This window comes from Ammospiza nelsoni, chromosome 9, assembly GCF_027579445.1.
Source record: "Ammospiza nelsoni isolate bAmmNel1 chromosome 9, bAmmNel1.pri, whole genome shotgun sequence".
Lineage (NCBI taxonomy): Eukaryota > Metazoa > Chordata > Aves > Passeriformes > Passerellidae > Ammospiza > Ammospiza nelsoni.
In genome coordinates, this window is record NC_080641.1 from 9,793,570 (window position 1) to 9,818,298 (window position 24,729).

General features: G+C 49.7%; 1 protein-coding gene across 1 annotated transcript in view; it reads right to left on the minus strand.

Moving 5' to 3' along the window:
• PAPPA2 (pappalysin 2) overlaps nucleotides 1-24,729 on the minus strand; it is an 86,841-nt gene that overhangs the window by 28,631 nt on the left and 33,481 nt on the right. The window contains exons 4-15 of the mRNA XM_059478819.1: nucleotides 23,649-23,942; nucleotides 22,813-23,005; nucleotides 21,215-21,336; nucleotides 19,303-19,795; nucleotides 18,664-18,792; nucleotides 17,583-17,674; nucleotides 17,127-17,320; nucleotides 15,876-16,010; nucleotides 12,391-12,526; nucleotides 11,999-12,221; nucleotides 2,909-3,080; nucleotides 951-1,128 (exon numbers count right to left, since the gene is read on the minus strand). Of these exons, the coding sequence (XP_059334802.1) occupies nucleotides 951-1,128; nucleotides 2,909-3,080; nucleotides 11,999-12,221; nucleotides 12,391-12,526; nucleotides 15,876-16,010; nucleotides 17,127-17,320; nucleotides 17,583-17,674; nucleotides 18,664-18,792; nucleotides 19,303-19,795; nucleotides 21,215-21,336; nucleotides 22,813-23,005; nucleotides 23,649-23,942 (2,361 nt within the window). The remainder of the gene's footprint in view (nucleotides 1-950; nucleotides 1,129-2,908; nucleotides 3,081-11,998; nucleotides 12,222-12,390; nucleotides 12,527-15,875; nucleotides 16,011-17,126; nucleotides 17,321-17,582; nucleotides 17,675-18,663; nucleotides 18,793-19,302; nucleotides 19,796-21,214; nucleotides 21,337-22,812; nucleotides 23,006-23,648; nucleotides 23,943-24,729) is intronic.

Here is a 24,729-nt window from a genome sequence, read left to right on the forward strand (position 1 = left end):
AACATCAGATTAAAGCTCTGCCTCAGCTGACCAACCCAAGGCAATGGGCCTCAGTTCACGCAGAATTTGTGTTGTTGACATTTGCATGCTTACCCATTGATCAGCCCACTCTGGGGATCTGCCACCATCCTCCCTGTCATGAAATGGGACTTTAATTCTCTGATCTCTGCAGTTTTTGATCCTTAGATTTAAGGTTTTTTCTTTTACAATAAGTAAACAATTCTCATACATTTCAGCTATAAATGTCTCCATAAAGTAGGGCACCCATTAAAATGATTTGTTGTATGTGATTTTTTCAGAGCAAAGGCACTGGTGGAAACTCACAAAGTCCCAATGCTTGAAGCTGTCAAGGCAATTACCCCTGAAATCCCATCCAGCTCAGCCCCTGCATAGACAGAACAGTAGCTCTCTTTCTCTGACTTGGCTCAAGAAATTCCTGTGGCTACTGATGGAGTCGTCAGAATGAAAGCCAGGCCATGGTGTGTCTGGGTGGTGAACATCTCCAAGACTGCTCTACAGCTGTGGGCATCAGTCTCTATGGCTTTATACAGCCCCAGCCCCCTGAACCACAGGCTTCCCCACAGCCACCAGGCACAGAGCCACTGCTGGCTCTCTCAAGCCCTCTCTGTCTGCCTGCATGTTTCTTGTCTCCATCACTGTAATACTGGAGGCTGGACCAGTTATCAGGAGAGGATATCACTACACCCTGAGGTGGATGGATCAGGGCTGCCTGCCAGGGGATGGGAGTCAGGGGGAATTATCCTCACACTAGGACGTCTCTGTTCCAGGGGGAGGGATACCCATCATTTTGGGAACTATCTCAAGATCTCATCCAGCTGGCAAATCCAGGACAAGTGAGAAATTCCAAATTCTGTTTGAACTGCTTGGGACAGGCATGGAAATGTGGCATCACAAAGGGTGGTTAAAAGTGTTGACACTCCAGAGCATACCTTGAAGCTTGGCTGGGGGGATGCAGGAGAAGGAGCATCTCTGCAGGTAGGTGGTCCCCAGAGGGCAGGAGAACTCGGCATAGTACACAAGGGACTGGGCAGGGACACGGCAGTCAACAGGGTCACAAGTCACAGATCTGTCCCACCGTCCCCAGCTGCACGTCAGCACCACCTCCTGCTGCAGGAAAAGCAAAGCTCCATCAGACTCCTGAGGAGAGCTCTGATCTACAGCTGGGCCACCACAGCAGAAAGGTCCAACCAGGGCTCAGGATGAGGAGAGCACTCCAACATTTTTTCTCCCCCACTGTGCCCACCACTAAATATGGTCAACACGTGCTACAGACTTCATCAAAATTGAGGGGTGGATGATGGTTTGCTATGAGCAACCTGGTTTAGTGGAAGGTGTTCCTAGCCACAACAGGGGGGGAAGCTGGATCTTTTAAAAGTGATCTTTTAATGTCCCTTCCAACCCCAATTTTTCTATGATTTCCATTCCCAAACTGCAAATCCCAGCCCAGCAGCCCTCAGCCAGGGGGTGCACACCAATGTTCCTGATGTGCCTTCCTGGCTGGTACAGTCTCACTGCTGGTGCAGCTGAACGTGCGACCTATCATCTCAACCAGCAGGTTTTGGTTGAACCTGGATGTGGTGGCTCTGAAGGACATCACTAAATTTGAGTCTAGCTCTCCCAAGTGTATCTGAATGAGCTGGAGAGGAGCTCAGGAGAAGAGCTGTGTGCATTTTCCTAAATAGGGTTACAATCCAGACACCACTGTAACACCACTGAAGGGCTCAGGGCAAGGCCCTTGCAAGCTGCCCTCTGCTGTGACAGCCACTTGGTAGAACTCTGTTCAGAAGTTTCCCATCTCACTGCCAGACACAGGAAAGCTGTCACCCCAGGCAGATTCATTTTGTGTGGTTTCATTTTGGAGAATGGGAACATTTTGTTTTCCCTGGGCAGGCCCTGGCCCACAGGCCCAGTGGCCATGCAATTAACAACTCCCAGTGATGAGCAGTGCATCTCCAGCTGCCCTGCTGTACTTCCCAGTGCCCACCTCTCCTCTGGCCAACACTGCAGCACGGGGAACCTGCCTGCCAGGTGTCACAGGCAGATCTCCAAGGAGAGGAAATGTCACCCTCCTGACACAGCCCAACTCACTTCTGTCTGTCTGCCTCAAGCAAGTTCACATTCTGGCTCAGTCTGGCATGTAAGACCAGCTCAACCCCAGAGACTCCTGTTCTCCCCTCCAGAAACAGCCCAAGGACAGGACACTGTGTCCTACCCCCCTGCCAAGGTGACTGCCTGGACCAAGGCAGTTCAGTTCCCAAGGACACATCATCCCAGGTCTCCTCAGTCAACAGCTAAGAGCTGTGCTGGCTCCTGGCTTTTATGAGGTAACCCCCAACCCTCTGGAAAGTGGGACAAACTCTTTCACGGTGACCCCTGTGCCATTATTGCAACACAACACAAAGGAAGAAAAGCTCTCCATGCTCTCTGCTGCCTCTAAATATAGTTGTTCTGCAATGACTTCATTTTTTCCTGAGCCACTAACTTCAGCTTTAAGAGAGAAAACATCCCAGGGATGTTTAACCCTCCAAGCAATGCCCATCTGGAGAGCAGAAATATCCACCTCTCCTTCTGCTGGAGTGCATCCCCTTGACATGGGACATGCCCTGCAGCACCTTTCAGCCTGGCAGAGCTGTGCTCTGCAGACAACACTGGACTGGGAGAACTAGCACTGCAGCAAGGGAAAGAGAGGGATCTCCAGAGCAGAAACACCAGCCATGAGCACAGGGGTCCAGCACTGGAGCTTCATTGAGCTGGAATGTGTTGGGAAAGCAGCAAAAAGTTTGGGGCTGGAGGAACGAAGTGGTCTGTGCTCTCTCCAACCACCTCAGGGTGGTTAAATCTTTTTTATCTAAGTCTTGGTCCCATGGGCCATCCTGAGGCCACTCACCTGCGTGGAGCCCAGCCTCTTCCCACCACTGGAGTGGAGGACAAAGCCCTTTTCACAGGAGACAGCACACGCCATGTGCCCGGGGCCATCCGAGCTGCAGTTGAGGCTGGCAGCGTGAGCGAGCAGTGGCTGCGTGCAGGTTCCCGATCCCTCACAGGCACCGTGGGCACAGCTGTGGAGGAGAACAGACAAGGGATCAGCCAGGGGTCCCAGGGCTACTGCAGCAAGGCAGGGCTCTCTCCAGGTGGCACTTGTGTGGAGTGAATGCTCAGCGGGTCACAGATGCCTAGAGATGCTCACCTATCCCTCACAGCTTCTCCCAGACTTGCAGTCTCCCGACAATGATGCCAGAGATTTCATCCCAACCCCAGCCCACACCTTCCCACCAACCACCACCATGTTCTTTCAAGCTGATGAAAGGAGGCACAGCTTAACAATATTCCAAAATTCGTGCCCCCTGCACACAGGTTTCAGGGCAGCTGCTGCAAATTCTTTCACTAGCTTATATTTCCAGAGTGTGCACACAGCCTGGCACCAAAGGGGGGCTCACTGCAGGTAGGTCAAGAGAACAAAAGGAGGGAGGTGACAAGGAGAGGGGAGGCAGAAGGAATACCTTTGTATACCTTTAGAATCAGGTATGCCAAACTCTGTACAGGATACTGGAGAAGCCACAGATGATTCTCCAACTGCAAGGAAAGCTAAGAGGAAACCTCTGCAAATATTAGGGGATAATCCATGAGATGTTCTTCAGATCCTGCACAGTCCCCCTTCACATCCATACAGCTACACCACAGCCTGTGGTGGAAGGGAGAAGCTGGATGTACAACTGGCTCCCCAACCCCACTCCTGTCACCCTCTCCCTCTGCTCTGATGGTTTTCAGCACCTCAGCTCTTCTCACAGGTCAGCACAGCACCCCAAACCTGTGCATGCTGATGCCAGGCTCTTTGGGATCAACACACACCTGCACCTGTCCAGCTCTACAGCCTCAGCTGTGGCCACAAAGGTGAGACGTAGCTCAAGGGAGGAATAACCTTCCCCTCAGCACCAATGCAATTTACAAGAGGTGCCAGGAAAGTCTGAAATGCATCACTCATTCCTTGGTTTGCAAGGCATCACCCACTCCTCCTCCTCACTTCAGCAGCTTCCTGCTGAGGAGCAGTCATTGAGTACTGACTAATTAAGCATCACAATTCCATCATGAGAACCAGTGTGGGTCAAGGGGTTGTGATCTCCATCAGTGAAATGCAGCCCATTGATTAATTACCTGGGATAGAATTGGGAAAAGACATAGGGCAGTACAACAGCTCCCACGCCCTGGTTACCCACCAGTCTGGCTTTATCTGTCACTAAGTGATAAAGGTGCAGCACTGATCTCAGCCAGGGACAGAGGGGCTGCACTCCAGGCAGTAACTGGGGAGAGAAGGGAGGCAGCTGTACCTGAGTGCCTCTCTCTCCTCTGCTCCCTGCTTGGCACAGGACTGCTGCTGCTGTTTTCAGGCACTGCCTTTCTCCCAGCGAGGCAGAGGCCTCTGCCTCCAGCCTTTACTCACCATTTCCAGCCAAGGATGCACAGAGCTAGAAATACCACAAAAGACATGCACACAAAAAAAAAAAAAAAAAACAACAAACCCCAAAAAAGCCCAGCTCGGTGCCGACACAGACGTTAAGGGAACGCAATGTGCTGTTGACTCTGGACAAGTCCACCGAGCCAAAGGCATGGTGGAAACCTGCAGGCCACAGCCCTGAAAGAGCCGGTGGGCACAGGAGGGGACCACAAAGGAGAACAAGAAGAAAGGGGCTGTTTTTCAATGCAGACCTGTTTATGAAGTGAGAAATGGTTTCAGGGCAGCTGCTGCAAATTCTTTCACTAGCTTATATTTCCATTTGCTTCCTTTTTAAAGAATTTGTTTTATGAGTGCAGCATTTGTCAGGTCATTAGCTTCTGAGGGCATCTGTTACCAATTGTAGCCCTCTCCCCTCCCCTCCCGCAGTCACCTTCTCTGGGCAGTTGCTCTGCTCCCTGCCTGTACCCCTGGCTCATACTTGCTCCCATCCCCAGTGATGGAACCACTGTCCTGAACTTCCTTGTGTGGAAGGAATACATGTCCTCTTTCCAGCCTTGCTTCTCCATTCCATCTCCTTCCTCGCCAGCGATGGGTACAACATGGAGATGCACCTTTCCACTGGACCAGGTTGCTCCAAGCCCCCTTCAAGCTGGCCTGGAACACTTCAAGGAACGGGGCAGCCACAGATTCACAGTGCCAGGCCCTCCCCACCCTCACAGCTGATGGTCAGGGCGTTGAGTTCTGGGGCATGTGCCCATCACAGCACTGGGGATGTGCCAGGGTGTGCCCTGGCACCTTCCAGATGCATCCAGGCCAAGTGCTTGGCTGGAGCAGCCCTGCTGGTGCTGATGGAAAGACAGCATGTTGTCTGGGGCAGCCCTGGCAGCTGGGACAATGCTGTTATTAAATAAAAATTAAATGAAGCGCTAATCCTTCTGAGCGCTACCGGGGACGTTTTGGTTTTCCACCAGTTCAGAAATGCAACTAGCAATGTGGGACAAAGTAGATCAAGATATCAGCAAGTTTCTTAAGGATTATACATACGGAATATTACATAGGGTAGTTATGCATAAGAGATTGATAACTACAGGTCATAACAACAAAATATTTTTATGTACATCACATATATATATATACTCATGCACACGTTCCGTATGTGCATATAAATGTATTCTAGAAATAACAGAAAAGTTGGGGTTAGAATAATGACCTTTCTCTTTTCCCCCAAAGATGACTAACTTAGCGCTGTTTTCTCTGTGTTTAACAACACACCTAGCCCTACAAATACCCACTAGATTTTATTTTGGAAATGATCTGAGCCCAATCAGCTCAAGTTCTGAGAAGCTGTGCTCATCCTACACCTTGCTTTGAAGTCTGGTGCTGCTGTTCCAGACCTGAAAAGGAGCTCACATCACTGAAAGCTGTCCGATTTTCTCAAATATGTCAATAATCTTTAAAAAATATATACCAACCCTACCAACAAACATTGCCTTGCTTGTTCCCTTTATCAGCACCATCACTGCTATCCCTGCTGTACTTGGGGCCAGGACACTTCTGAGCCTGATGGTGAACAAGTGCAGGTCAAAGGAGAAAGAAGCCCTGTGACCTGGCCCCATCATGATCCACATGCTATGCCAGGGCTGGGGTAAAGTGATGGAATAAATCACAGCTCCCAGGCCCTGGAACACCCTAACAAAGGCTGGACAAGGAAATGGTGCAGTTAGCCCAGTTCTGATCTCAGCATGAAGGAGCTCTTTCTGCTTTTGATGATAAATGAAATTCCTGTATCACAGCTGCAAACTCCTGACTTCTGCCCATTTCTGATTCAGGCCATATAAGATGTGGGACAAGCCAATATTTTTTTACTTTTTTTCTGCCCGAGACATCAAAAAAAAAATATTTCCACTTCTATCCCAGCATCTTTTGAAGCTCAAACTAATGGTTTGTCAACAACATTTTTACAAAATACCAAGGTTTTTCTCCTAAATTATTTCATGTCAGCACAAGCCTTCACAATGCTCTGGGCTCACCAAGTCCCATAACTTATACATCAAAGAAAGTTTCAGGTCTGGAAATCTGTGAAATTCTGCCTGGTGATGGCCCTAAATGCTCCAGAACGGTAAGAGCTTTGTTCTGAAATGGGAACAATTCTATAAACTAGAGCAAAACTTTTCCTTTGGGATCCTTCATCCTTCTAGAACAAAAGCAGGCAGCCACTACCTGCAACAGAGCATGTGAAGCCAGTGGTGGCAAAGCTAGTAAGGTAACACTACTTTGTTGTGACAAATCCCAAATTCCGAAAAGCTGAAATTTCATGTTTTACTGCAACTACTTAATGCATCACAGAAAATACTGATAGATTTACCCACATCAAACTAAGCCAAGTCAAAAGCAGTGCAGCTGTCTGAACATAATAAATCATCTATACATTGCTGTGGTGTCTACTCAGGCTTTCAACCCCAAGATTGCTGCTGAAACATCCCTTATCATCTAGCTCCAGCTCTTTACAGCGGAAACTTGTAAGTTCTTCTCATGGTGCAAATTTTTGGGAGAGGGGGTTATAGGAGATGTTGACAGAAAAGTAAAGGCTTTGGCCAAATCTCCTGAAGTTAGAAGTCGTCATTGCACATACTCTGGTGGAGTCTGGATTGTAGCACTCAACATCAGTGAGATAAAAAGGTGTTTACCCCAATGTGGTCTAGCAGGAGAGAATAGCTAGGAAATGAGAAAAGGTGTTTTGGAAATACTTGGGAATGTCTCCCTCCAGGCAAGGTGAAAGGTCTCACTTTTCCAGTAAATCTGATGGCAGGCATCCTTGTGGCAGCAGGCTGCGTGTACAGACCCAACGGTGGTGATGCTTCTTGATCACAATCTGCACTGAGGCTGCCATCTCAAGAAAAGGTGTTTGCTTCTCTACGTGACTCCAAAAGAAACTTGGCAAAAAGCACCATCCCTGTGAGTCATCTGCTGTCATCCGCCTCAGAGACAGAGGGAAGGCACCAGCAAGACATCAAATGACCTGCTGGCCCCTCCAGAGCCATAGTGGGAAAGGGAAAAAAAGAAGCAAGAGCACATAATGTATTTCCAGACAGTTCCTTTCCATGTTTTTTTGTTGTTGTTCACTACACCAAAATAGTTGCACGGAAAATGAGGTTGAATGGGATGTCAGGTTTGGTGTAGTCACCTTCCCAACCTCAGCCAGGACAGCCTGTACCCAAAGAACATCCTTATCCATATCCCATCTCCACAGGACCACACTCCACCTCATTTTCTCATCTTGTGCAGAGGAATTAATTTCTGAGCCACATCCACCACCATGAAAGACATAAAAATAGCAGAAGGATTTCAAAAGGGAGCTGGAAGCAGAAGCCATAGCTGGGCTGCAAGACTTATGCTGTAAGATTTAAGGAGGAAAAAATATTTACCATGACAGAGAGGAGATAGTGAGGGGATCTGACATCTCTGTGCAGACACATAGACACAGAAAAGTTGTCTGTCTGCTGGCAGGAGGCAATCAGACCTTTCTGACAAGGATGGAGCAAAAGCAACAACTTTTATCTTGAAATCAGAGGCACCTTCTCAGCAGAGAGGGTTACTGGATATGATAATAGCTCAGCAGGGGTGATGGTGTGCTCATCACCTCCTGCAGCTTGTGAAAGGAGATAAGAGAACCCTCTGAAGGATGCATTTAACCCAGTGCCTGTGAAAAATCCCTGTGCCTGTGTGTGACACCAGGAAGGGCAGGGCAGAATGGGGAGACTGGATTTCTGCTGCAGAAAACCAAGGGCTCTGCTGGCAAACCTGGGGTCTCCTAGTACTTGCTGCCTTCCTCACTGGACATGGGAACTCAGCTGGTCTGTGTTGGAACTCACATTCCCTCAATGTATCTGTGAGGTGACACCAAGCACCCTGTTTGAAAGCTGTTCAGTTACTGCGTTGGACTCAAGATCAAACTGGTGAAAAACCTGTGCTGGGAGATATTTTTTCCCCGGCTATTCTCAGGGAAAGGCAGAAGACATCTTGAGCATTCCCAAAAAAGCCCATATATAGAGCACTAATCTCAAGAATGTTATTAGACTGCAGAGAGCTAATGGGATGGGGCAGTCCATGAAATGGTGTCTGGCCCTCCAGGGGGTACCTGTGACACCTTCCAGCTGGGCATTAATTTGAATTTTAGTTTAAATTAACGTTAATAACATATTCTACAGCACAGTCTTGGCCACCACTGCCCCTCAGCCGGTCAAGGGACGTGCCAAAGGTCAACAGGCTTTGATGCTGGAGGAGAAGCACCTCTAGAGGTCTCAAAGGCAGAAGTGAGCCCATTCTCCAGGAAAGGTGGTTATCAAGACCCTGGAAACACAGAATTATTTAGGCTGGAGAAGCCCTGTAAAATTAAGGCTAGCCATTAATCCAGCAGTGCCAAGGCCACCACTACCCCATGTCCCCCCAAGTGCCACATTTACATGTATTTTAAATCCCTCCAGAGACAGGGACTCCATCCATGGGGCACCCTAAGCCAGAGGCAAAGAATCAGGATTTTACAGTCCCTTCCAACCCAAACTATTCTACATTTCTGTGAAATAAGACACCAGCATGTCTACCAGGGTGCCCATAAATCTTCACGCCATCACACATGCAGCCCATAAATTGATCCTGCATAAATTTAGTGCCTGGAAGAAAGAAAACAAACCAAACAAAACCTGTTTGGGAAACAGCCCTCTCTGCTGAATAAAGTTTGTAAATTGAAAATATGTAAACAACTCCCTCCTCCATCTAATTTTCTCTCCCTCACCTCTATTTTTCATACTACAGGAATCCAAACCCAACTCCCCTTGATGCCTTACACCCACTTTTTCACTTTTGGGGAAGCAGAGGAGAGCTTGCACACAGGAAATACAAACACAAAGCAGATCACCTATTGTAGCATCTTTCCTGTGAACCCACCCAGGCATTTCCCAGCATATGTGAACATAAAATCAAACACACTGAAAATAAAAGCAAGCTAAAAATACACATAACAGAGGAAATGAAAAACGTTCCCCTGGTTCAGTGTATAGCCTGCACCAAGTTAAACAGGAGGGACTGTGGCTCAGTTTAAAAATGCAAAGAAAAGGATGAAAGCCTGAAGCTTTGGGTCTCCTGGACGGAAATGTGTTAAAAGTCTGATTTCTGCTTGACCTCATAAGGCTGTGATTGGGAGCAGAATGCACAGACAAGCCCTGATCTGCTGGCAGAGACAGCAGAGAGGGGTTCCTGGGGATGGCAGTGAGGACACTGCCCTGCTTTGCTCTGCAATGCTCTGCCAACTTTCAGCACCTCAAAAGGTGACACTTCCTTCAAAACAAGTGTGTACTTTTCTAGAGGCAAACACCTGTTGCACCCTGACCTGGAGAAAGCTGCACTTCATCAGCACAAACACCATCTCTATGTTTTCCCCAGCCTGCAAAGCACTGCAGGATCCTTCAAGATGAAAGATGCTACAGAAATACCAACCTGTCACATATTTATTATTTTGGCAGTGAGCATTTCTACTCTGAGGGCAGGAAATCTCATTTCTTTGTTGCTTATGTTACTGTCCTTTCTCAGGTTATTTTGGGAAAGCCCTCGCCCGCACGTACTGTGTACATGAGGCTGCTGCGTGCTCACAGTCAGTCCAGCTCTCTGCTGCAGGAACATGCATGTTCTGGGCTCTTTCACACTCAAATGTCTCCCAGCCTATCAAGATTTTCTATTCCTCGATTTTTATAGGGGATTTCGCCCCCTGCTCACCACCAGAATCCACAGGTTATTGCAGTATTTTTATATACTACCTCCAAAAGTAATGCATTGCAGTATTTTTAAAGGTTAACAATTAATTTCATATAATTACCTTATATAAAATTAATTGTTAACCTTTAAAAATACTGCACTACTTTTGGAGATAGAATAGGTTTTAAAAATATAATAAAGGGGGCATACTTGAATGTTTCCTGACTTAACTTTATTTTTAGTGTGGCTACTTGAGGCTGTAAGCCTAACCTCCCCACCCTGAATATTCAAGACTTCAATTCTGAAGATCAATACTCTAAATAGAATTTTCTACTCTGAAAACTTTGGGAATCTGATTTACTTTGAGTATTTGCTAAGGGCACACACATAACCTGCAATTCCAGCATACTGCTGTGAAGTCAAGGCCATGGGGAGCCAAGGGGAGGGCAAGAAGAGAAGAGGAGACACGAGGATCCTGCTCTGCCCCTGGAAAAGGGACACAGCTTGGTATGCCTTGGAAATACAGGAACTGGCTTGTGCTTCAGCTATAATGCAACTTTTATGAGGAAAATATCTATTTTCCTCTCTATTTGCCCCTATATGGGGATCTCCTCATCCCCAGTCAATGCTCAGCTGTGTCCAGTGAGTCTTTTCTTCCTTGCAGTCACTTCTCAGGGGAAGGGGGAAGCTCTCAAGCAACAAGAATGCAAGATTATTTTAAGGGATGAGAAAATGTAATTGAAAAACCACATCAGTTGGCCACAGTCTTAGAAGCATGTGGGTACATTGCTGTAACAGCTACCAGGAGGAAACACGCTGCATTTCAGGTGAACACTGATCTTTTAATGTAAGGTTGAGAATAATATTTATATACTGACTCACTAAGATTTATGTTTCTGTGTAAATCACACATGCACTTAAAAAAAAAAAAAAGTAAAAAGCAACTTCAGGATATTCATGGCTTCCAGAATTCTACATAAATCAACTGTACCACAATCCCACAGGCTTTAAGACAAACACACACTCTCATTTGTTATCAGGGATGTTCACCCTGATGATCCAGGCCATCAACAGAAGGAACATGACAAGAACAGTGATGAGATGACCCTAGACAAAGCCCTTCTGTGCTGAAGAACCCCAAAGCTCAACTCAAAAATCAGTATTCCCAGTGGTGTGGTTTGAGTAACTGGCTGAACTGGAGCCCTGGATCAGCACTTTGTGTAGCTTCGGGGAGCCTGGGATCTGAAAGCAAAGCCAGACCTGGCAGATTTGAAGTGCTGAGGCCTCTGTTGGCATTATCACCACGTTCAGCAGGGCAGTATGAGACTCTGTGAGGGGCCTGGATGGACTGGGAGCGAGAACAGAGAGCATGAGGAGAGCTCCATCCCCACCTTCTGCAGCACGGGGAAGACTGGAATGGATGGAGGTGGAGCTTGTAAAGTAAACGCTGAAGGAGTTTCAGCTTTAGCAAAAACTCCCAGTGATAACTTCACAGCCATTTAAAAACTTCTCTTGGTTTTCCCACCAGGAATCAGTCCTTTAGCACAGTTTTCTACAGATGCAGAGGGCATACACAAAATCTGGTTTCTGCCTTCCCATTCCCTCCAGCAAGATAAGCAAATCAAGACTCAACACAGCAGATCTTCCAACAATACCTCAAAATCCATCTGAGGACAGTCACAAAGCACTCAGTGAGAAGATAAACACTCCAGAACTCAAACACAAATTCCCAGAGGAGAGCAGCAACCCTGGGTGCCCTGAGGAGACCATCCCTACCTGTAGCACTGATGGCCACATCCCTCCTGGTGCTGCAGGAGGCAGGTGCTGAGGGGCTCAGAGGAGCCAGGTTGAGCCAGGGTCCTCAAGGCCACAGCTGCAATGCCCACAAGGGGAGAGGAGAAGTTGAAAAGCACTGAAGCAGCCTGTGGAAGTGGGTCCTCCTGGCTGTGGGTCACGTTGATGATGAGGGGGTTGTGCTGACACGACAGCTCGTACGTCCCTGTGAGACAAGGAGAAGGAAGACATGACTAGGCCAGCTCCAGGGTTTACATCTGCTCTCCCCACACACCTACAGACCAGCTTGGAAGGCAGGGGACAGCAGTGGGAGGTCCCAGCTGTGTGGGTGGTGGCTCTGGTGTCCCCGTTGGTGTCACCCCAGAGGTTCTCACCCAACGAGCTGTTCTGTCCATCTGTGTCAGTCAGCTGCACGGCCACCACCGGCTTGGGCTGCTGGCCTGGGACAGAGCCAGGGGAGGCCAGGAAGAGCAGCAGAGAGGTGGGCACTGCAGGTCTCTCAAAGCACACCTAGGAGAGAGGGCAGGACACACTCTGAGAGCAGGCACACCAAATACAGCTGCTCAGAGCCCATACAGACAAGAGAGAGGAAGAGGGAGCAGGGATAAGAGGTCAGAGGCCTTGCAGGGCTGCAGAGGCGGGAAGGAGGAAGGAAGGGAGCCAAAGCAGTCCTTTCCCTCTAAACTTCCCTTCTTCCTTTTGCTAGCTTTCTCCTCACATATTCAGCCCCACCTTGACCTAAATTTATAGCATCTTCACAGCATCCACACTGAGCAAAACCTGGATAACCTCTTTCCTGCTCCCCCTTCACCAGGCTCAGACTCCCACCCCACACAGAGCTGGCCAGGCAAGTGAGACACCCAGGGAAAACAGACACCAGCCTTGCCACCAAAATGTTTCCAATAAAAAAAACCCTCAAAAAAGACAAAAACCAAAACAAGCCCAAAGAATGCCCCCAGTAGCCACTGCAGGAGCAAACTGTCCACCAGCCAACATGTGGAAAGATTCATGGGAAGAAGCCCTGCCTGCTAGGAGAGCCAGCAGCTTGCTACCTGTCTACAACCCTGAAGGCAGCTGGAAGTAGCTGGGAAACACATGGCATCAATCATGGCAGAGCAGATGTTCCTTGGAAGAGGACAGAAATGTTTTTCTCCCCCACCCCACTAGTGCTGAGATGTGTTTTGATCGAGATCCTCCCGATACAGTGTTTTTGTGGAATGCTGGCGTGGAGGAAGCTCAGAAATTCAAGGCAAAGGTGTATTTGGAAAGAAGACAAGTCCTGGCTGGCCAGGCACAGCCCAAGGAGCAGGCTGTAGGAATGGAGGGGACAACGACGCAATCTGTGATGGCAGCCTCGCCTCAGGGTGGTTCGTGCCACGTCAGGCATTGTTCACACACGGGAACAGGAGAAAACCTTGGGCTTCAGGCCGGAGCTCCCACCCTGCAGGGAGGTGCTCATCACCAAGAGCCCCATGAGCAAGGCCCCACTGCTGTCTCCTTGCTCCCTTAGCAAGGGCTTGCTGGCTTACAGGGCTGCAAGGAGTGGACCAGAGGGCTCCAATGTTTTTATTTGGTATATCCCCACTGTCTCCCCCAGTGAGATAAGTGGGGGAAGAAGGGAAATAAACAGGAAAGCAAGAAGGGAGGAAAAGAAAGAGAGAAGAGCCAGCAGTGTTCACAGACTAGGAGCTCCCCAGGACAGAGCTGTGAAGTCCCAGGGACCTGGAGGATTTGAACCCAACCTCCAAGTGTGGTTCCTCAGGGGAGGAGAGGCAGTTGGAAAAGTCAGGTGAGGCTTTCCCTGGAGTACACATCCTGAGGTGAAGAGTTCTGTCTTTCCCTTCCTACTTCTGCATGAGGGTGAAAGGTGCTGGCCCCAAGCTAGGCCAATAGCAGCTGCCTTGATTAACATCCCAATCCTTTCCAATACATATTATATGCTTGGCCACAGCAGGCTATCTTCTTAATTTTTCTCCCTCCCTCTCCCTGCTTCTTATTTAATTTCCTGCATTACACATCCTGACTTGCTTACAAGTGATTTTGATGTCTTCCCTCATCAGGTGTATTAAAAACTGAGAACAAAGCATGGCTGGAGATCTGCAAATTGTAACAATTCTCACATGCAGACAGACCGAAGGGGCATGGCAGATGCTGTGTGCAGTGGCACAGACACACATACCTCTTGCTTTAATTACAGCATGACAGTGAGCACAGTAAAACACTGGCACTGGCTTTCCAGAGCACTTGTGGATCCCTGGAAACACTCAAGATCTGATGGGGATCTCAGCCACCTGGTCTAGTGGAAGGTGTCTCTGCTCATGGCAGTGGGGTTTGAAGTAGAAGGCATTTAATCTCCTTTCCAACCCTAACCATTCTTTGACCCAGCCCTTCCTCTTGGTTCATTGGTGCCACCTCTTCAGGAGTGATTCCTACCATCTGATGAGTTTTGTGGTGCAGCTCTACCCCAGGAGACACAGGTGCAACAGGTTTAAAATGGCCCTGAGAGCTGGTGGGCACCCCATGTACATGGGTACACACATGCACCAACAGCACCACTCCTGTCTGGGCAGGCAGCTGTGCTAGGCAAATTGTCAACAAAATATGTTACCAATCAGGCCAACTCTTAAAAAAAAAAAAAAAAAAAGGAAAAAATGGCATATTTATTATTAGTCCATAAATAATTTTATGGGTGGAAAATAATAGCACTCCTAGAGAGAGCACAGAGAACCAGTAATGAAAGTCTTTAGTATAAACATCCACAGAGGAAGAGGACTGACCACAAGCTCCAATAAAAGTGTAACATGTTTTAACCCCTGCTGAGAAGTGGAGAGCAAGCTTTCATCTAGGTAAGGCCAAGGGGGAGGATTACTGCTTTCCCCTCAGCACAAGAGGAAAGGAGGCACGTTTGTCAGGGCCAGAGACTGAAGCTACAAACTGCACACAGACAAGGAAGAGAGGGAAAATTAGAAGGCTGAAGGAAGTTGTTTTGGAGAGACAGAGGACCTCAGAGCAGTACCCATGTTTGTTGACTGAGGTTTGATGATTCAGAGTTGTCTGAGCATCTGGGGGGAAGAGGCCTTCTCTAGAGAACTCGACCAAAACAGGGCGAGCTGCCCCTCAGAGTGCAGACGGAGCAGCATGCCAGAGCCTGGCTTTCCAGCAACACCAGGCAGCAGCCACAAAACCTCTAAACTGTGCCTGTGGTCAGAAACCCAACGCTGTAAAAATCCCAGCGGCCCAACCCTCAGCCCTGCTCCGTCCCTCTCCTCTCTCTACCTGCTGGGATGGAGGGGTTGGACCCTCCCAGGGGCAGCCCCTGAGCCCCTGCTGGGCTGCAGGACCAACATCCTGGGGCACAGAAGTGCCGCCTTTGCTCTGGAGCCATCAGAAGGACCTGGTTGTTGTGGGCTTGGGGTGCTCAGCAGCACCCTGGGGTGCTCGGGACCCCTCAGGATGGCAGAGGATATCCAGCTGCTCTCTGCTGCTGGAACAAAGGCAACCAGGATGTTAAACACAGCCTGTGCCTGCCCTTTGGGGGTGTTAAAGCACAGCTTGACTGCAGGGGAGAGTCAGGAGCAAGTTGTTTCTCAGCCTCCAGGCATTTCTGTGGTATTTTGGTTTCATGCACAGTCCTTCTCCTGGCAATCTGCCCCAGGATGGGTTTGCTGCTCACAGTGGGAATGGGGCAACTAGGACAGATCCAGACACAGGTATTTTGGGATTTACAAAGAGTGCAGTAGTATATGTAGTACTACATGAGTAATTTTAGAGGCTGCTGTAGCTCCTACAGGACAGAAAAGGATGGGTTTTGTCACCAGACAAACAAATCCTTTGTGCCTGACCACATACCCTCACTTACCTTAAGCCAAACCCCCTCGTCACCCAAAAGCATCTTCTCATTTGGCTCCTGAGCATTCTCTTGGCTGGGGGCACAGGGAAACCAAGCAGCCTCTAACAGGTCCCTTGGCACCTCATGAAGGTGGGATTTACATACCTGAAAGGAGAGATTTATTTCAACCCAGATGGTTGCAAGGAAAGGAGGGAAAAACAGCACCTACAAAACTTCAAGGAAGATTGACCAAGTGTTGGGAAGGACCCCAAGGTGGCTCTTAGCATGAAGACAGTAAGGATGTGGCTTCCTAAGTGACATCTCACTGCCCACATATGTGCACAGACCACCTTTGCCATTTTGGAGTGGTGTAAATGTGTTGTTTAAGCATCTCATGGTGTCTGGGGCCTGAGTAACAGTGAGCCAAGCTGTGAGCTGGCAGGTGAGACCATGGCATCCTGATTTTGGCTGGGCTCATGAGATACAAAGGTGTGATTCACTAGCCTGAATAACACTCTACTGTTCCATTCAATGCCCTGTGGCACCCCAGACATCCCCACAGGCCTGGCAGACAAAACCTGGGAGATACAGGTGTCATTGGGAAGGAACAGACACCTGAGCCCAAGGCACCCCGTCAGATGTGTATCTGGGCAGTTTAATCCTGCTGAAGGTCTCAAGAAGATCATTCTTCTCATCAAATCAGTAGAAACACATGTGTAAAGGGCTAAATGTGATCTCTTTACATATTTCTTTGCTTTCTTCAGCTTGCTAGGAAAGAACATACACACCACGTTAACACCAATCAGGCAAAATCCCCTCCAGGCTCTGCTCCAAAGCCCATATGAAAGATGGGAATTCTCCCATTGATTTTTCCTTGGCTTCAGATCAGAGGGCTTGGGAGCAGTACAGATGCTGATGTGTGTGTGATTTCATCCTTTCAGGCCCTGACCTTATAAGGTATCAGACTGACAGGATTTTTTTTTTTTGAGGCAACAGTGGGACAAGTCACATGCTCCAAGCTGAGCCTTTGGCTGGTGGGATGGGGTGGTCACTGCTCAGTGAAATGATGGCTGGGGAGGTGCTCCCTGCAGGATGAAGCACCTCTCCATGAACTGCAGCTCCTGAACTCAGGGACTGATGCAAGAGGAAGGTGAGCAATGCCCAGGTCTTCCACTCAGACCCTGGTTGGGAAGATAATAATCAATGAGTGCTTCCAGAGCTGATTTTGTTTGTGTATTCCCAGCACAGACTTTGTCAATTTTTGTCCATGAATTTACTCACCTTCGCCACAGGCTCTCCAGTGACCAGGGAAGCAGGGCAGGACTTTGCATCCTGATGGGAGGAGTAGGCTCTCACTGCCCACAGATCCACAAACCCCTCAGGAGTGTGGGGACCACAGTCCAGCATGCTGCTTGTCCTCTCAAAGGGCTCACACACACCATCCCCATCGTGAACGTAGCACAGGCTTGGCTCCCCTGCAGGGAGAACAAGGGTGAGCTGCTTACAAACCAGGCTCCAGCCACACACTTCTCTCATTATAAGAGATTTGCTGTCTCATTAGCCTGGGGTTTTTCCCACCACAAGACCCACGGATCACTCCAGCTGCAAATCCAGGTTCTGCTGTGATGAGGTGCATGGCCCTCTGCTCTAAGGAGCAGTGTGCATAATGTACAGTTTTGGCTCCTGCCTCAAAAGGAGCCAATCCATTTGGGCCTGTCTCAATCCAGTTGGACTCACCAACACAGTTGAAGCCTTTTTCCTTTTTACACTTCCTGGAACAGCCATCTCCATCCAGCAAGTCCCCATCATCACATTCCTCCTCCAGGCTCCTAAGAGGGCAACAGCCAGATGTATTATTACCACCTTTGACTCAACACCCACCCCTGTGCTCCTGCCCAGTCAACCGTGAGGACCCCTTATCTTGGTTCTGTTTCCACAGAAGCAGTTCAAAAGGCAGAACCACACATGGAATTAGACAGAGAAAACACCTTGCCAGGTGATAAAAAGATGTTGAAGTCACAGCATTTGGGAGCAGACATGATTGCACTGTGACTTTGCTGTAAAACCTGAGGCAAGAACTCTGGGAGAATGGAAAAAGTATAGAACTAAGCATCAGGAAGACCTGTTGCTGGAGAAAGCAAGTGTTGGAGAAGGCAGGAAATTCTGAAATGGGGCTGGGGTTTCAGTGGGAGCTGGAGAAGGAGGCAGGAGAAGGGAGAGACAAAAGGTTCTTCTCCCTTTCCCTTTCCTTACCCTGCTAAGAAAACTGATTTCAAATGGAAGTGATCCTGAGTATCCTGGAAGATGAAGTCTGAAAAAGCTCAAATAAGGAAATCTGAAATATTTGTCTCCCAGGCAGAGCAGGTGAAGCATTGGGCTCTCTCAGTGTAGAAGTGGTGCATCCCTCATTACTTGGGGTTTCTGAGCAGAGACTGGACAGCTCTCTAAAGACACTGCACTGTATGGGACTGTGCTTGTTGCAGGGCCCAGAGCAAAAAGTTATCCTGCCCACTTCCAAAGGCAGATCCTTTGGGCTGGACTCTGCAACAGTTTGCTGAAATGGGCCAGAATCCAAGCTCTGAAGTCAAGAATAGAGGATGTTCAGGTTGGACCCCTCATGCAGACCACCTCCATCTCCTATGCACATGGCATTCTACAAAACACAAGCTCTACAGCTCAGTCTGCAGGAGGGACTTTGTGCAGCAGCCTCAGCCAGGTACCCGTGCATGGGGGACCCACCTGCTGCTTCCCTTTGGGGCAGGATGACCTGACAGCTCAGAGAGCCTCAGCTGAGAGCTTGAGGAACTTTTCAACTTACGTGGCTACCTTCCCATCCCCGCAGTAGGGTGCTCCATGCACATGGACGAGCGGTGGGGACGCTTCTCCTGAGGTTGTCCCAGAGACCACCTGCACCTGGTAGTGGTACACCTGCCCAGGAGTGACTTCCCTGCAGGGACAGGGAGAACTTGAGGGAGCAGCAACATCTGCAGCACTGAGATTTGCTCACCACAACTATAGACATCACGTGTATACATCCATGCAGTATCACAATCTGACATGTCTTCATACTCCGCCAGAGGCAGAGCCTGTGAAAAGAGTCTCTTTTAGGTCATGCTGCTTGTTTCCCAAGGCTCTGACCTGGGGAGAAGTGGAATTAGCTTGAGTAATTATTTTACTCGTTGTATTGATGGGGGAAATGAAATTTTATGGGTTGTATTGATGGGCAAAATGTTTCTGGGTTTAATGAGCTCCTTCTACTTAACTGGGCTCATGGAGAAGAGTCGTGCTAGCATGATGGGTCTGCCACACCCCTGCTCAATGGATGCAGTAATTCCCAGAGCAGGGGGACAGCAGCAAAACCAAAACAGAAGCAAAACCACCCAGGGATTCCAAGGGAGAAGACACAAGGAGGTAATCCAGCCTGACTCAGCCCGAGACAGAGCGGCCTGTGACTCACGTGTCCATGAAGTGGCGATGTCCCTGCAGGGGGGTGGCAGGGGACCCGTCTGCAAAGGGGGGGTCACGGAGCACCCGGTACTGGATCAGTCTGCAGGCAGAGCACAGGAAGCTCTGGGGCCTGGAGGTCAGCAGGGCTGTGTCTATCTCCATCCTCTCGTCAAAGGTGTAGATTTTAACTCCAATCACCTTTTTAGGGATATTGAGCTTCACGGTAAAGGGGATATCGCAGAAGGTGTCCAGGGGGCCCAGGTGGATGGACTCCCCTTGCTCTGTCAGGATTTCAATGTCAGACAGGGCCTTGGGAGAGCCTGTGGAGAGGTAGGTGGTCCAGAGGGTGAGGGAGTCGGGGTAGACGGGGTGCAGGAAGCGCAGCTCCAGGATGCAGCCGTGCGGCTGGGGACACGGCACCGTCATGTTCATGTCATACAGGTGCAGCTCCGGGCTCCAGGCCTGCAGGCTGGGCTCACAGGGCTGATCCACGTCCGGAGGACCTGGGACAGGGAGGGAGATGGTGAAAACCTGGTTCCACAGCAGACCCACACCCTATAGCCTGCTTTAGCACCTCCAGGCTATAACTGCACACCCACATGTCCTAGACCTGGTGGCACCTGCCCTAACATCCTGGACAGCAATAATCCCCACTGGTCTCCCAGCTCCTGGGTAACTTACACACATACACAAGGCCCAGCAAACCTGGTGACTCACAACCCTCTCAAATGGGAACAGTGGTATCCACACTGCAGCTGGACACAGTGCAGAGATCTAGGGACAGCCTAGACACAGCTGAGGAAGGTGAAGCTTGCTCTGTAGCCTCACAGGTGCAGAAACTTTGCCAAGGGCACCTGAATGCTCCAAACAGAGTAGAGACTGAAGCTTTGCACAAGCAAATGCTAGGACAGGTCAGGAAGGAGCCAGGTCCAAAGCAAGGAAGCAGGACCTGCTGCTTTTCCAGGCTGTTTTTCCAGAAGATCCTCCAGGATAGTACCCAGGCTAACCTCAGAGCCCCAGCCTGCCTCCCCTGATGGTGGATAAGCACTCAGCAAGAGAAATGGAGTGTTGGCCTTTCAGACCCAGAAAGGATCACTGGAATTTATCATTCTGTAGTAGAAATACCTTTGTCTTCATTAGCCACTGAAAGCATTTCTTAGGGCACAGCACCAATTCAAAGCCTTCACCCATATAAGACAAGTCTAAAAGTTTCTGAAACCCACAAACTCTCTTTTTATCAGAGCAAACAGCCCTTGTGATAACCACAGACACACAGAACCACTTCCCCTGGCTCTGCATGGTTCAGCAGCAGCACATGCACCTCACACAGTTCCCAAGATCAGCTCCCCTGCTCTCCTGCCTCCTCTACCCTGCTCTTGGAGGAGCTGAGGCAGCAAGGAAAGCCCAACAGCTCCTATGGCAACTGTGTCACCCTGAAAGTCACCACTGTGCCCACAAGGTGGGTCTCTAAACCAACATCTGGGTCTCAGCACAAGAGAAGCTGTAATGCCCAGCTGCTGTTGGCCTGGCTAGGGAGGAATGGCACAGACTCAGTGGGACTCAGCACAGAGCTCCTCTTGCTCTCTGTGAACAAGACGACATTAAAGTCTGTGAATGTCCCTGAGGTTTTGAATGAGGTCTCAAGATCTGTATTTTAAGACTGATTTCAGTTAAGTGCTTTTCCCTTTGGTCAGCATCTTTCAACAACACCTGAACAATGATTTGGGGTAATACTGGGGTGCCAGTCAGTTTGTCCAAAGCCATCTGGCCATTACCAGATTTTTCCTGGGTACCAAGAAATCCTTCCTGCACTACAGAAGACAATTGATTCTCTAAAAGAAAAAAATTTAAAAATTCTTTTTCTTGTACCAGAAAGATTCTGCCTGGGGACTCCCAGACAGGATGTGAGAGGAGACATTTACCTTCTGCTTCTTCTGGGGTCCAGTAGCCAGAGGAGTCGCAGACTCTGGGGGAAGAGGCCTCGTGCACGTACTGCCGGAAGGTGCCATCCTCAGCACAGCTGTCACACAGCCTGTCCTGCTCCCTGCTGGCACAGCACACACGCTGCCATGGCTAAGGAGGAACAGGCAACTCCCCAGACACGTGTGCCCAGGTGCCACCAGGCAGGGAGGTGGAGAAGCAGAGCTAAGGTCTCAATCTCCCTGGGTGTATCATCCTGCTTGCAATCAGCTTCTTCAAAGACAGGGAAATATGAGCACCCATGGGACAGGCTGGATTTAATCTCTCCTCCTCTCCATGCTCTCTGGGTAGTCTTGGATGGATCCCATCCCTGCCAGTCAGAGCTAACAGACCCCACACATCCCAGGGCAATGCCTCTGGACTTGAGTGGGTGCAAATAAGGTGCTCTCTGCTAAACCCAGAGTCAGGGTTTGGCTTTCAGCATTATTGCAATACAAACCAGTCACAATAATATCAATTGCCATGCTCTCCAGAAAAGATAAAGGCACTTTTCTATTATAAGGGCCAGCCTCAGCCACCCTCCTTGACCAGTTCTTCTCAGGGGATTCAGGACTGCCACAATGGATCAGCCCCTGAGACAGTTATGAGTGACAACTTGGGATGGTTCCAAGGGGCCTCCCTTCTAGACCCATGTTTTCCTGCTCCCAAATCACTTCTTTCCCCAACAAAGCAGTTTATCTGGATGACTCGAGGCTGCCCAGCACTCAGAGCCTCTCCTGTCTGTGGGGTGACATGCACGTCTTGTTACTCCTGAGCAAAAGGGCCATTGTGGAGAGCATCCATTCTTTGAAAAGTCAGCAAACACTGACCCAAGAGTGCCCCAGCTGCCATCAAACAGCATTTTCCTTTTAATTATAAAAGACAGCTTTATGAAGCAGCTTCAAAACAAGTTCAAAAGCTCTTTAGGTACATGCTTATGATCCCATAAGCAAAAAAAAAGCCCCTAAAAATAAAGTCTCACCACTTAAAACCTGGTGGAAACTGAAATCTATTAGTAAGAGGGGCTGCTGAATAGAGACACTGGTGGTGTTTCCAGGTCTTAGTGGCTCCCTTAGTGGGGAGAAGACAGACATCCACCCAACACTCATGGCTGTGCACTCCTCAGCAGCCAAACAGCTCTGGTTCCTTGGCATCATTTCTCTGGCTTGAAAAGTTTCCTGACTTACCCCCAGTTAGCTGCTCTGCGAGCCCATGACAGCGCTGGGAACGAAACCCAGCTCTTGCGGTTCGAGCTCCCTGCCTTAACCACAAGGCTGCATTTCCTCCTGGTAAATAGCTACTTTATACAATAAGTGCTAAATGAAGCTCATTTTTCATCCCCTGATTGCACTCTGGGGTTTTCGGGCTGGCTTTGCCTGCTGATGCTCTCTGGCTTCCCCTCCCGGCACCCCGAGAGCGGGAAGCTCGCAGGAGAGCCCATGTGCCAGGGGGCCATGTGGCAGCAGCCTGGCTCTGGTGGCCCAGGGCTCTGCAGGGTGGGAAGGGGAGCACAGAGACCCCGTGTCCCTTGCTGTGCAAGCCCAGGAGCACGGCGCCTCACCTCTCGTGGAGTATGCCGCTGATGGGAGGCAGCCAGTAGATGCTGAGGGAGTGCTGAGTCTGCCCGGTGACCATGGGGGGGATCGGGATGGGCGCTGGCTTCCTGCTGTGTCCCCAGCGCTGGTACACCAGGTCCAGGTAGCAGTGCATGCGGGCCACCTGGTTGGGCGTGAAGCTGTTGGTGCACTCATCATCTGGGGACGAGAGAGAGGGCTGAGGGTTAGGGCACGGCAATGTGCGCCCTTTGCTCCTGGATAAACTTTTTCGGGGACTTCTAGGGAGGGCTGCTGTGCTGCCGGGGCTCTCTGGTGTCGTGTGTCCCCAAAGCCACAAGATGGCACTGCCACAGCGGCTCCAGGTCCCGGCGCCCGCACCTGGGCAGCGCCACCGCAGGAGGGTCAGCCTGGGGCATGAACTGTTCCTGCGGCTTTGCTACTCCTGGCATGGCAGGGGAAACGCCAGCCCCCTGGGCATGCCTTGGGAACCACGCCAAAAGGGGTCAGGAGGTCAATAATTAACAATAACAATAAATAACTAATAATAATAATAACAACAATAACGACAGCAGCAGCTTCAGGACTGGAGAACAAAGACACACAACGGACAAGAGCAGCCTTGCTGCATGCCCAGCGCCCCACTGGCAGGAAGAGAGGGATGGATAGAAATAGCCAGAGGGAAGAAAGAGGTTAAGCAGCTACTGCAAGCACTGCCTGACATCCCAATCCACCAGGAGGGTCCCTGCTGGTTAGGGAGTGAGGTAAGGCACTACTGATGGAGGGAAACCCAAGTTTTAAGGAAGGTGACGCCCTGTGACTCCCAGCAAGGATTACCCATTACCTGTGTAACTCATGTAGTTGTTGAAGGGTGTTCCTGTGAAATGTGTCTGGCCACAGGTGTCATTGGTGGGGTCTGGATCCCGACAGAGTTTATTCTTTGGGGTGGGGGCAGTGTCAGCACAGAGGTCTCCTGTCTCCATGGATGGGGTGGTCTCCCTACAGGGATCATCACAAGATTCCCTCTCGCTCACTCCCTTGAAGACGTGGTAGAGCCCCAGGACGTGCCCCACCTCGTGGATCATGGTGTTGGTGTGGCCAGGCATGCCGTAGTAAGCAGGGTTGAGGACAACTCCACCTGGAATTGCAAGTACAGAGAGCATCATTGCAAGAAAGGGACAGGGGACATCTGTCACTACTCACCTGTGAGAGGTAAAACTCCACTCATTGTGCTTCCAGGCCACAGATGAGGGGCCAGATGGAGACCCAAAGATGGACACACAAAGATGGACATACTCAGCCTCTATTAGAGTAGGAAGAGGCTCCTTTGCCCTCTTGGGTTGGAACAGGGTGGGTGGTTTTTCTTCCCACTCTATTCCCCCTCAATATCTTCCATCATTTCAGCTACTGCTACCCTCTGCATCTTTTTGCACAGTTGGAATTCAGTGTCTGCTTTGGATCACGCAGCTCCACAGGAGGTTTGGAGCCAGAGCACCACATCGAGCCATGCTGTGCCTTTACAGGGATCATCTTTTGAAGCAGAGGACAGAAGTCCTTCCCTGGCCCAGACAGGTGTCTAAGGCAGGCCAGCTGCCATGGCAGGTGAGGACAATAAGGTGATGAGCCATGTCCCAACACACTCAGCTGTGCCAACTAGAAGTCAGATTCAGCCAAAATCCACGTGGAGATTGAGGTGCACTACCCCCAGCCCCTGCTGAGAAATCACCCATGACTTATTGCTTCCACCTCCAAACCAGACTCTGTGGGGTAAACTAAAATTCTCATAAGGTATTGTTGAAATCCACTAAGCTTCTACCACAAACCTGACCCAAATTCAGCGTATTTTAGAGTGGGATTTCCTAAGACATATCTTCTGAAGATCTCTTCCTCCCCTTCAGAGGGGTCTGCATGTGAGCAAGGGGCAA